The sequence below is a fragment of the Electrona antarctica genome (genome assembly GCF_951216825.1).
Source record: "Electrona antarctica genome assembly, chromosome: 3".
Taxonomy (NCBI): domain Eukaryota; kingdom Metazoa; phylum Chordata; class Actinopteri; order Myctophiformes; family Myctophidae; genus Electrona; species Electrona antarctica.
Window position 1 is genome coordinate 937,031 of NC_136808.1, and position 12,890 is coordinate 949,920.

Genomic DNA, 12,890 nt, shown 5'->3' on the forward strand with positions numbered 1-12,890 from the left:
CACTATCAGGAAGGAGGCTGGAGAGGAGAGGAGAGGAGGGGAGAGGAGAGGGGAGGGGAGGGGAGGAGAGGGGGAGAGGGGAGGGGACAGGGGAGGGGAGGAGAGGGAAGGAGAGGAGGGGAGGGCAGGGGAGAGGAGAGGAGAGGAGAGGAGAGGAGAGGAGAGGAGAGGAGAGGAGAGGAGAGGAGAGGAGAGGAGGAGAAAAAAGAGGAGGGACTTATATTTCTAATTCTATCTCTCTCCTCTGCTCTGTGCCTGACCTCAAAACAAGGAACTAGCGGTCTTCACGGGTCCATTTGACCAACCCGTACCCAAATAGACCTGGCTGTTATTAGAATTCTGAGTTCCGAACACGGAAAGTAAAAAAAAGGGGGGTAGCAGGGGTGATTGACAGCTCTGACAGCCAATCGCCGGGTCCACTCGGGTATTAGTGGAACCGTCATTTCACTGTCGGAACCCCGAGACCTACGGTAGCGGTTCCGACCCCCGGAGTCACGTCTTGTGGACGGAACCGTGCAGGCCGAGCCGGGTCCAATCTTATTGTCAATTATTGAGGGGCGCTAGCCCCTCCTATATACAATGTTTAATGTTTGTTTTTTCTTAAACATGACTTAGACTTTAATATATTAGCGCCCCTCAGTTCACACGGGTGTGATCTTTTTAACACAGAAACCAGGAAGAGGAGATGAGAGTAGTAGTATCAATATCAGTACTAATAGTTGTAGTATTACTAGTAACAGTATTCACTGTTATTACCAGCAGTAGTAGTTGTGATGGTAGTACCAGCATGGTAACACCAGCAGTAGTACCAGCAGTAGTACCAGTGCAGTACTAGTAGTAAATAGTAGTACCAGCAGTACTAGTAGTAAATAGTAGTACCAGCAGTAGTACCAGTGCAGTACTAGTAGTAAATAGTAGTACCAGCAGTACTAGTAGTAAATAGTAGTACCAGCAGTAGTACCAGTGCAGTACTAGTAGTAAATAGTAGTACCAGCAGTACTAGTAGTAAATAGTAGTACCAGCAGTAGTACCAGTGCAGTACTAGTAGTAAATAGTAGTACCAGCAGTACTAGTAGTAAATAGTAGTACCAGAAGTAGTACCAGTGCAGTACTAGTAGTAAATAGTAGTACCAGCAGTACTAGTAGTAAATAGTAGTACCAGAAGTAGTACCAGTGCAGTACTAGTAGTAAATAGTAGTACCAGCAGTACTAGTAGTAAATAGTAGTACCAGCAGTAGTACCAGTGCAGTACTAGTAGTAAATAGTAGTACCAGCAGTACTAGTAGTAAATAGTAGTACCAGAAGTAGTACCAGTGCAGTACTAGTAGTAAATAGTAGTACCAGCAGTACTAGTAGTAAATAGTAGTACCAGCAGTAGTACCAGTGCAGTACTAGTAGTAAATAGTAGTACCAGCAGTAGTACCAGTGCAGTACTAGTAGTAAATAGTAGTACCAGCAGTACTAGTAGTAAATAGTAGTACCAGAAGTAGTACCAGTGCAGTACTAGTAGAAAATAGTAGTACCAGCAGTACTAGTAGTAAATAGTAGTACCAGCAGTAGTACCAGTGCAGTACTAGTAGTAAATAGTAGTACCAGCAGTACTAGTAGTAAATAGTAGTACCAGAAGTAGTACCAGTGCAGTACTAGTAGTAAATAGTAGTACCAGAAGTAGTACCAGTGCAGTACTAGTAGTAAATAGTAGTACCAGCAGTACTAGTAGTAAATAGTAGTACCAGAAGTAGTACCAGTGCAGTACTAGTAGAAAATAGTAGTACCAGCAGTACTAGTAGTAAATAGTAGTACCAGCAGTAGTACCAGTGCAGTACTAGTAGTAAATAGTAGTACTCACCCACTCCTTTGAAATAGTCAACGGTCTGAACATTTCCTGGCCCCACTTCCACAAAGGAGATGTACACTTTATACAATACCTAGACGCACACACACACGCACGCATGCACGCACACACGCACACACACACACACACCTTTACATGTCTATGGAAGAATGGACCGCTTCGTCTTTCTGATGTTTCTTGTGCGTTTGGAAAGCCTGACCTTCCCAAAGAAAAGTTCATATTGGGAAGCAGTACGGACCGGCCTGTAACCTCTATGAATAAAAACAAAATAGCCTTTTACAGTACGTATCTCCGGATATTGTAAAATTGTAACCAAAGTAACCCACAATATGAAAAATAAAATGTGTAAATTAACACTTAAGCCTTTTTTTCCTGTGTCGTCTCTATTCTGGTACTTCTGTATATCTTTCTTTCTTTATTTCCGTGTGCGTGCATGCGTGCGTGAACGTGCGTGTGTGTATGCGCGCGCGTGTGTTAACCCATTTTGGGTGGGAACCCCTTTTGGTGTTAGCATTATGTTATGCTTTAGCTATTGAAAAATAGCAGATCTACAAGCTCATAGCGCGCCACTTGGTGGCGAGCTTGTAGGTCTGCTATTTTTGAAAAATCGAAGAACCACTGACATAGAAACATAGCTTTTTCAGAAAACTGTCAGGATGTAGAAGACATTTTTTGAATCTGATCTCAGGTCAAAATGGGTTCATTACCACGGTGACAGCATCATTAAGCAGTGACTCTCCAAAGACAATGATGAAGAGAGTCTCGTTGACGTGAACTTCCTCAAAGACAGCAATCACAGCCACCGGGTCGACAGCTGAGATCAATGCTCCAAACAACAGGAACTCCATCATTCCTGCATCCACCCTCGCATCTAACACACACACACACACACACACACACACACACACACACACACACACACACACACACACACACACACACACACACACACACACACACACACACACACACACACACACACACACACACACACACACACACACACACAGTGAAGCATGTGAATAAACGCCAGTACATACACAACTATACTGTAAGGCGCTGTCAACACACTAGCATTTACCTTCGGGCTTCTCTCACCCACACACATTTTCCAAATAAAACAGATCTAGAAAAAAAGAAAAGAAAAAATTTGGTTTGGTTGAAGTCGTGTAGAAACAGCCCAATTGCCCATTGTTTCTTTTTTTTATGACCAAACAACAATAATAGAAGATATATATCAACTCAAGTCTCATTTTTGATTTGGCCTTCATGACCTTTGACTGACCTATGATCCCCAAGAGCTTGCACCCGTACAGACAGAAGCCGGTGCAGAACGCGTTCCAGAGCGTGCCCACGACGGCGTACAGCAGGATGGCGCCCAGGTTGTCGAAGAAGAGCCGGGCGGGCATGAAGTACCCGGCGTCCCCCACGATGGTGGGCAGCAGGAACAGGAAGAAGAGGCTGGGCTCCAGCTGATACAGCTGCTTCTCATTGGCTATGAGGACCACGCCCCCCAGCACCAGGCCCAATAGGATGAGCATGACGGACTCTGGGACCACGGTGGTCCACCGCTGGGAGAAATGAAACACTGGACGGAGAAGAACAGGAAACACACAATGGTATTAGATTAGAAGTTAAAGGAGCATTCAGTGATTTGGGTGATTTGGAAAAAACCCCGGTCCGCAAGATGTGAACATCACGCACTACAGTGGGGGAACCGCCCCTGCTCGATCATGATTGGCGGAAGGCCCCTCTCTATCCTGATTGGATGAAGGCTTGGCCACCTAGCCAAACACGAAACCTAAGGTTTTTTGACCCCCAGGGTTTATAGGGGACAGGGAGGAACTCCTTATATGGTCAGAACACTTTATAGTAGGGAGGATTATCACAACAAAACAAAAAAAGAAGTGATATTTGAATTAAGTGAAATCACTGAATATACCTTTAATGCAAACTGTGCTATTAACTCTCAAATTAACTGCATGCCAAACACATTCGTTTTTTTTTTTTTTACGTTTGTATGTGTTGTATGATGCGTTTTAGATTATTTTATGTTTTATGTTGCCCTGCAAGTGGCTGAGGGTTCATATTCTCTATGTATGTAAGTAGAGACATTGACAAATAAAGTGATTCTGATTATTTTCTTTATTGACCACACATGGGGAAATTTTGCCTTTGGCTTTTTACTGTGGCACAGTGGCAGAATAACAGACCAGATGCAATGAATACACCTTCAAACTGCATTGCAAAGTGCATACACGCGCACACACACACACACACACACACACACACACACACACACACACACACACACACACACACACACACACACACACACACACACACACACACACACACACAAACACAAAAGGAAAAAAATTGTTGTGTACAGGTTCTATACAACAACATAACCTAGTGATTACGCATAGCAGTCGGCAGTCTCGCCCAATGGAAATGATGTTATAACAATTGCATGATCCAACAGGATCAGAATGTTGTGTCCTGTGTTTGGGCAGGCCAAAACATTCTTCGAGTTTGAATTCAGCCTAGAAGCACTGTTACAGCAAGCTTTATGTTATACTTTAGCTATTGAGAAATAGCAGATCTACAAGCTCATAGCGCGCCACCGAGTGGCGCGCTATGAGCTTGTAGATCTGCTATTTTTGAAAAATTGTGAAAATGCGGCACAAATCTTTGAATATATATTATTTCAGAAGACATTTTTTTTATTTCGATGTCAGGTCTAAATGGGTTAATGTCTTTTTGTGTTGTTGCCAGGGTCGGTTCTAGCCTGCCACACTAGGCTAGCTAGGGTGGGCAGCACGGATATATGGGGCGGGCGTCCCTGCACGTGGCGGCAGGGGCAATTATTATATTTTTTTGTCTATATCTATCTATCTATCTATCTATCTATCTATCTATCTATCATTCCTATCTATCTATCTATCTATCTATCATTCCTATCTATCTATCTATCTATCTATCTATCTATCTATCTATCTATCATTCCTATCTATCTATCTATCTATCTATCTATCCTTCCTATCTATCTATCTATTCCTTATTTGACTAACAGACACAGTAACCAAATTTCCATCAGCCCCCTATTGGTTAACCGCACTGATGGCAAACGGTGTTCAGGTGGGTCTAAAATTCTCAAAAAATGCTGCCCATCCAATCAGAAATGATAAATGGTACAGATATTTTGTGGCATTTGTTATATTGGCTAAAATGAAATATTCCCCATATAACTTTGCATTGATTGAGTGGTGACTGAGCGGAGGTCAGAACTACCGCCCATGCAGGAATGGCTACTTGTTAGAAATCGCAAGCGGTCAAAATGCCACGTTGCTCTGTAGGAGGCTATCTTAATTAGCCCTTCGCTAAGTCTGAAGCAACGGCGTCAACTTTGGGAGTGCCTGAGGGCTTGGGCACCCACTGAAAAAAGAATAAGGCAAATAGCACCCACTGAGATTAAGGCTGAAGATCCCCTCCCCCTGGTCATTTTGTCACGTAGGCACACACCTTTACGGTGTTCACAGAACAGGTATTCAAATGCTAATACGGTGGCTTTGTTCCAGTGACCGCACGGTTCATTCACACTCCGTCTCCTGCAGCAACACAACACTAACACAGTCAGCGGCGAGGCTGCTGTCTGTGTAGTGTACCGTCGGCCTGTCTGTAAAGAGCCATGAGTCGGGAGGGGAGGGGAGGGCAGCAACACCGCCGGCCAATCTCCACACTGACTTGAGACTTGACAAACAGAGCCATCTCAGCAAAAATATCCCAAAACAATGTCCGGGGAACAGAACTGTTCCCTTTCCTCAGACTACTTTTACTTTAATTAAAAGGTAAGATGCAGTGGCTGTAATTTGGTCAAGGATCTTGCTTTCGTGAGCAATGGTGTACGAGATTGGTAATACATTGGTCAAATCATGAGATTGTTAGACCATCTGGGGGAAATAAATAAATAAATCTGCGTCCCACCTAGCTAAAGGTAAAATCCACCCGCCGCTTATGGCTGAAACAATTTAATTATTTACTGTTGATCATGCTGAAATGTTGAAACAAGATGCTGAAACAATTTAATGTGTTCGTTAATTGTTGTGAACTGAAAGCGCGCACCACTGTATTTATTAGCAAACTGTAAATAAAGTACAAAAAAAAAGGTTTTTTCCTTGCTGCGGCCGGGGGGGGGGGGGGGGGGGAGGGGGGGGTGGCAGGGAGGCGGTGTGGCTGGGGGGCGGGGCGGGGGGCACCCACTGCCGTTATAGGAACCTGCCGCCCCTGGTCTGAAGTGCTGTCCATGTCTAATGTGTTATGTGTAAAGCATGGTTGTTGTACGGTATTCACGTGAAAATGATTTTTCTTGTCGGTTCCTCTTTTTGCTTGTGTGCAGTGGTTTGTTGCAGATTAACATCATTGTCCTGATGTTGATTTTTTCCTCATCATCATTCATCAATCAATCTCATCCTCACCACAGATACAGTACTGCATCTGCCCCAAACAAACATTTTGGACACAACAAGGTGTTGAAAAGAAAACTGTGTGTGTGTGTGCGTGCGTGCGTGCGTGCGTGCGTGCGTGCGTGCGTGCGTGGGTAGGGTTGCCTGGATAGGTGTATGTATGACTCAGGGGATCAAGGCTTATGATTATGAAGAGATTTGTCACCTGCGGTTGTTAGAGCTCTGTTTGAACACGGACAAACAAAATACAATAGAAAAAATCACACCCGTGTGAACTGAGTGGTGTAAGGTCTTATATAGACTGATCAGCTGTGGTCTGACGTAATGTCTGACGTAATGAAATCACACCCGTGTGAACTGGGTGACCGTAGCAACCATGCATGCTCATTTTTTGGTACGAACAGACAGACAGACAGACAGACAGACAGACAGACAGACACGTAAACTAACAAAGCCAGTCGTAGGAGTGGTTTACACCACTCAAAAACTTAGCTCTGGTCCATAGCCCTAATGCCCTTGCTGCCGTTGCATTAAGGCTATGGGACTCTTGGCTTCCTGCCCTCGCATGAAATGCAGACCAGCCTCTCCTCTGTAGCGGAAATAAAAAGAACGTTTTCGCTACTCACCAATACAAAGACGGGTTGTGCATTACAAAGCCTACTTTCCATAGTAGTGGACGCACTCTAATGTACGTATAAAATGTACGTTTTGGCCAGAAAGGGATTTTTGTTCACCGGAAGAAAAATACTTTGTTACTCCACTGCGCCCTCTACCGATATTGCCAAGAGAAAACCTCATAAGAAGATTTTTTCCTTCCAGTGAAAACAAATGACTTTCTGGCCAAAAAGTACATTAACCCTGGATAGCCATACATGGAGAAGACTGGATCATCACCTAGATCTGCAATTCTGCATATATGGAGCCGGCCAGGAACTCTACATCTGAACTCAAACCCTTGGATCTCCATTTATGGAGCTGACCTGTTCTGACATTCCATATGTTGATCCTCCCCACCCGTCCTTCCTCTTCGATGTCTCCCTTTTTCTGATACCTGTCCATTCAAACTCTAGACGGGCCTGCCCCAAAGTTATTAGTGCAGCCGCGCCCGGCAACCGGCGAAAACTAGAGTTCTCAACAGGCCCTCATCAAACCTTGTAAACTCGAGACACTGCCCCCGCTGCCACCCTAAGATCTCCATATATGGAGCTGACCTGTTCTGACATTCCATATGACCACATCAAACCCTGTACACTCAAGTCACGCTCCATATATGGCCAGTACAGAATCAGCAGCAGCTAGAGGCGGGATCAAGCCATACACAGTGCTGCCTTGATCCCGCCTCTAGCTGCTGCTGATTGGCCAGGCCGTTTTGTGCCCGGGCATCAAGTCTGCCTGAGAGTTTCCAGATGGGAGCAGGAGGGGGGGAACCCAGTGTACTCTCTGCTGCCCCATCTGGCGGAGTCAGGTTAGATCTGACCCCCCATGCAAAAGCGCCAGCGCTCGCCCAGCGGTCTGCTGTCACACAGGCAGATGCTGATGGGTATTTTCTTAAATTATGATTTATTGTTTCATATTTTATGTTCACATTATTACTATTACTATTATTACCATGTTAAAAAATACCTTGTAAAAGTATCTTGTATCTGGTGCACAGGACTGCCCTGTCACACAGTGATGTCATATCAATATTTGCGAGTGTATTAATTCCACTATCAGCTGTCACCCACTCCAGATTGTCAATTGTACCAAAGGGAAATAAGATGAAATGGAAAACATCATGACAACAACTTTGCCCTTAAAGATGAGGATAAACATACACTCTCACCCCATGAGATAAAGAGTCATCAACAGAATGCTAATCACGGAACGTGATTAAAGTCGAAAACAGGATTCAGACGATCGGACGCCCATGACAGCTTGATGACATCTTACTCTGATGGGACCTTTCAACCTATTGAAATGTGACAGCTGAATCCTGATCTATGACATGTTTTTCAGTATATATGTTTGTGCAAAATGATGTGATGGCATTCAGAGCACTTAGGAGAATTCTCTCTCCTCTATCCTTTACATTTGTATACACGCTCTGGATCTGAAGAAAAACTTACTAAAGAAAACTTACAAATATTTTAAGAACTTGTGTCTTGTGTCAAAAATCCTTTCAGGTCTTTTGCAATACTCTAAATTTCTCTAGAGTTCATCTTTTGGGTTTTGATTCACTTTTCCAGTGAAGTTTTATAAGGTCGAGGTATCTGGTCTCTTGGCTATTTTAATAGCCTCACTCAGCTATAAAGCTTGCAGATGCGTGCACGCGGCGTCTTACTGGTAAAGTATATGTGGAATGAGTTTTGGGATTTCAATGACTACCACACCACAGAAGCAAGCATTGCCTAGCAACTGTGAAGCAACCAGTGGGTAAATATAAGAGTATTAATTCTGGATTAATAGAAATCAATAAATGACGAGATTCTCGACATTGCCACAGGCAGGTTCAGTGCTTAATGTTGAGAAATCTCGACATTGGCGCAGATTGTGTTAACCCATTTTGGGCGGGAACCCCTTTTGGTGTCAGCATTGTTATGCTTTAGCTATTGAAAAATAGCAGATCTACAAGCTCGTAGTGTGCCACTCGGTGGCGCGCTATGAGCTTGTAGATCTGCTATTTTTGAAAGATCGAAGAACGACTGACATAGAAACATACACCTGTGTATTTATAGTCTGTATATTTATAGTCTCAATGCACTTTAACTTTCATCTGGATAATTCTTCACTGTTAGGTTTCACGTGAAAAATATGTATGAACTAATGATTGCTAACTAAGGGCCTGCCCCCTGCACCATGTGTGTACTTAAGCCTTACTGTGTTGCCCCCTCGGGCTATGACCTGACGAAGATGTAATTGACACATCGAAACGTTGTCGCTTTTATAATAAAATAAGGGCCTAAATCGTCTGAGCTGCTCCAGTGCCTTCTTGTTATATAGAAACATAGCTTTTTCAGAAAACTGTCAGGATGTAGAACATTGACATGACATTTTTAGAATCTGATCTCAGGTCAAAATGGGTTAAACCATTCCATGCCAAACAACACCCAAATGGAAATGCAATTGAAACGGTTAGTAACAATTTTCAGAACTTTCATATGGTGTTTCATGCCCTATTTTAGTCTTATATTATTGTATTATTTTCTTATCGAGGCCAGGTCAGTTTGATCAGAGAACATAGTGAGCTATCAGATCATCGTGTTCTCCAATTAAAGAACCTTTGGCCTGCCTTGTTCATGAAGTTTGAACCTAGCTGAGCTACATAATCCCCCACAGGCAGCAGGTCGGAGCTTAACACAATAATACAAACAATTACCTGGAATTTAAGGGATCATTCACTCTGACTGAATTCAATTCACCTGAAGGTTTGTCCCACATTTCATTTCATTACTGTTGTTATTGCTGCTGGGCATCGCCCAGAGGTGACAGTAGAAGTAGGGATGCACCGAAAGGGAAATTCTTGGCCGAAACCGAATACCGAATATAGGAAACAGTTGGCCGAAAACCGAATACCGAATATGATTAATATTATATATATTTTTTGCTACCATTGCTGTCATGGCCGTACCTTAAAGCTACCTGATTTATGGCAAAATAAATGGTTATGGCCAAACTTAACTTAAATAATAATAACTATTATGGGTGCATAAAACATTTATTCAGCTCATTTGAATGCATTAATTGCATACACTATTCGGTGGTATATTTTCTGCCTATTCGGGCAGGGTCAAATCGACCGATACAGATATATTACATTTATATTGAGCTCATTGCTGGATTTTGTTTTCCTCCTTCACATTATTATTGCGCCAATATCGGTAAGTATGAGAAAGAGCCAGGTGTCTCCAAACGTTCCTCTAATAAATATGTAATAACAGTGGCCTTTTATGGTGTACTATACACTGTACAGATTATTTTACTTACATGACAGACTTTTGATCCAGACAGCACCCTGCCGACTTGCCTAGTAAGTATCTGTTCCAGCACCCTGCCGACTTGCCTAGTAAGTATCTGTTCCAGCACCCTGCCTACTTGCCTATAAGTATCTGTTCCATCAGACCAGCACCCTGCCTACTTGCCTATAAGTATCTGTTCCAGCACCCTGCCTACTTGCCTATAAGTATCTGTTCCAGCACCCTGCCTACTTGCCTAGTAAGTATCTGTTCCAGCACCCTGCCTACTTGCCTATAAGTATCTGTTCCAGCACCCTGCCTACTTGCCTATAAGTATCTGTTCCAGCACCCTGCCTACTTGCCTATAAGTATCTGTTCCAGCACCCTGCCTACTTGCCTATAAGTATCTGTTCCAGCACCCTGCCTACTTGCCTATAAGTATCTGTTCCAGCACCCTGCCTACTTGCCTAGTAAGTATCTGTTCCAGCACCCTGCCTACTTGCCTATAAGTATCTGTTCCAGCACCCTGCCTACTTGCCTATAAGTATCTGTTCCAGCACCCTGCCTACTTGCCTATAAGTATCTGTTCCAGCACCCTGCCTACTTGCCTAGTAAGTATCTGTTCCAGCACCCTGCCTACTTGCCTATAAGTATCTGTTCCAGCACCCTGCCTACTTGCCTATAAGTATCTGTTCCAGCACCCTGCCTACTTGCCTATAAGTATCTGTTCCAGCACCCTGCCTACTTGCCTATAAGTATCTGTTCCAGCACCCTGCCTACTTGCCTATAAGTATCTGTTCCAGCACCCTGCCTACTTGCCTATAAGTATCTGTTCCAGCACCCTGCCTACTTGCCTATAAGTATCTGTTCCAGCACCCTGCCTACTTGCCTATAAGTATCTGTTCCAGCACCCTGCCTACTTGCCTAGTAAGTATCTGTTCCAGCACCCTGCCTACTTGCCTATAAGTATCTGTTCCAGCACCCTGCCTACTTGCCTAGTAAGTATCTGTTCCAGCACCCTGCCTACTTGCCTATAAGTATCTGTTCCAGCACCCTGCCTACTTGCCTATAAGTATCTGTTCCAGCACCCTGCCTACTTGCCTATAAGTATCTGTTCCAGCACCCTGCCTACTTGCCTATAAGTATCTGTTCCAGCACCCTGCCTACTTGCCTAGTAAGTATCTGTTCCAGCACCCTGCCTACTTGCCTATAAGTATCTGTTCCAGCACCCTGCCTACTTGCCTAGTAAGTATATGTTCCAGCAGACCAGAACCCTGCCTACTTGCCTACAATGCCTAGTACCTAGTAAGTATCTGTTCCAGCACCCTGCCTATACTTGCCTAGTGCCTAGTATAAATCTAATCCAGCACCCTGCCTAGTGCTTAGTATCTAATCCAGCACCCTGCCTAGTGCCTAGTATAAATCTAATCCAGCACCCTGCCTAGTGCCTAGTCTAAATCTAATCCAGCACCCTGCCTAGTGCCTAGTATAAATCTAATCCAGCACCCTGCCTAGTGCCTAGTATAAATCTAATCCAGCATCCTGCCTAGTGCCTAGTATAAATCGAATCCAGCACCCTGCCTAGTGCCTAGTCTAAATCTAATCCAGCACCCTGCCTAGTGCCTAGTATAAATCTAATCCTGCCTAGTATTTTATTCACCTTTTCTCAGGATATTGCTGTTATGACACCTGCATTTTCCTCCTGGGCGACTCCCAGGGGGAGCGTGAAATTGTGTTTTTTTTCAGAATCAGAACCAATGTAAGAGCCATATGATGTCTATGGGTTTATACTAATTGATGATTTGATGATGTCACCACAGGGCATGGCCAAGGTTGCCTGCGTGTATTTAACGCGTCCCCAATCAAGCAGCAGGTGTTACTGATTGGCAGAGGCACACTGTTTTTAACTGTGCAACAGGAGCTGTGGTCTGTATTCTGGACGTTTGATTGTTTGAATGCTGAGGTGACAGATCGGCTGTGAAAATAAATATAGTTTCTTTATGAATTCAACGAACAGTTTGGACTTCAGTTTATCAAGCACACGTCTGAACACCTCCTTGCCGTCAGTATACCACAGTGCCTTTTAGTACAGGACTTTGGGCACTACAACCAACATTAACTTTATTGTCACATCATAGGTTTACATACAGTACAAGTGAATCAATTTATTGTGGACAGAGTACTCGACCCCAGTTCTTGAGTAAGTAGAAAATCTACAAATACGACCTGATCAAATTTACCCCACTACAAGTCAAAGTAGCTCAGTCAAAATGTTACTCAAGTAAGAGTAATAAAAAGTACATGCTTTTAAATGTACTTGTAAGTACAGTACTCAAGTACATTTACTCAGTTACTAGTGTCCAGCTCTGTAGTTTTTGATGAGAAGATCTATCTTAGAGATAGAGTACGAGCAGGAGAGAAAAAGTAAAAGAAACAGGTTAAATAATCAAACGGAATATACACAATAGCAGGTCAGGACATGATTTTTACAACATTTGCAGATATGTGTACATACTGTAAAATGTACCACCATGAGGTGAGACTGAAAAACTGGAGGTTAGTGTTGAATCTTCACAGGGTGACTGAGAAAGAAACACATTCATTTGAACAACCTGCCGCAGTTACTGTGGCAGG

The 12,890-nt window shown here is 43.6% G+C and overlaps 1 protein-coding gene across 1 annotated transcript in view; it reads right to left on the reverse strand.

Moving 5' to 3' along the window:
* slc9a5 (solute carrier family 9 member A5) overlaps positions 1-12,890 on the reverse strand; it is a gene marked incomplete at its 3' end in the record, with an annotated part of 43,137 nt that overhangs the window by 25,379 nt on the left and 4,868 nt on the right. Inside the window, exons 2-5 of the mRNA XM_079497417.1 lie at positions 3,141-3,443; positions 2,563-2,726; positions 1,850-1,928; positions 1-17 (exon numbers count right to left, since the gene is read on the reverse strand). The exon at positions 1-17 is cut by the window's left edge and continues 161 nt beyond it. Of these exons, the coding sequence (XP_079353543.1) occupies positions 1-17; positions 1,850-1,928; positions 2,563-2,726; positions 3,141-3,443 (563 nt within the window). The remainder of the gene's footprint in view (positions 18-1,849; positions 1,929-2,562; positions 2,727-3,140; positions 3,444-12,890) is intronic.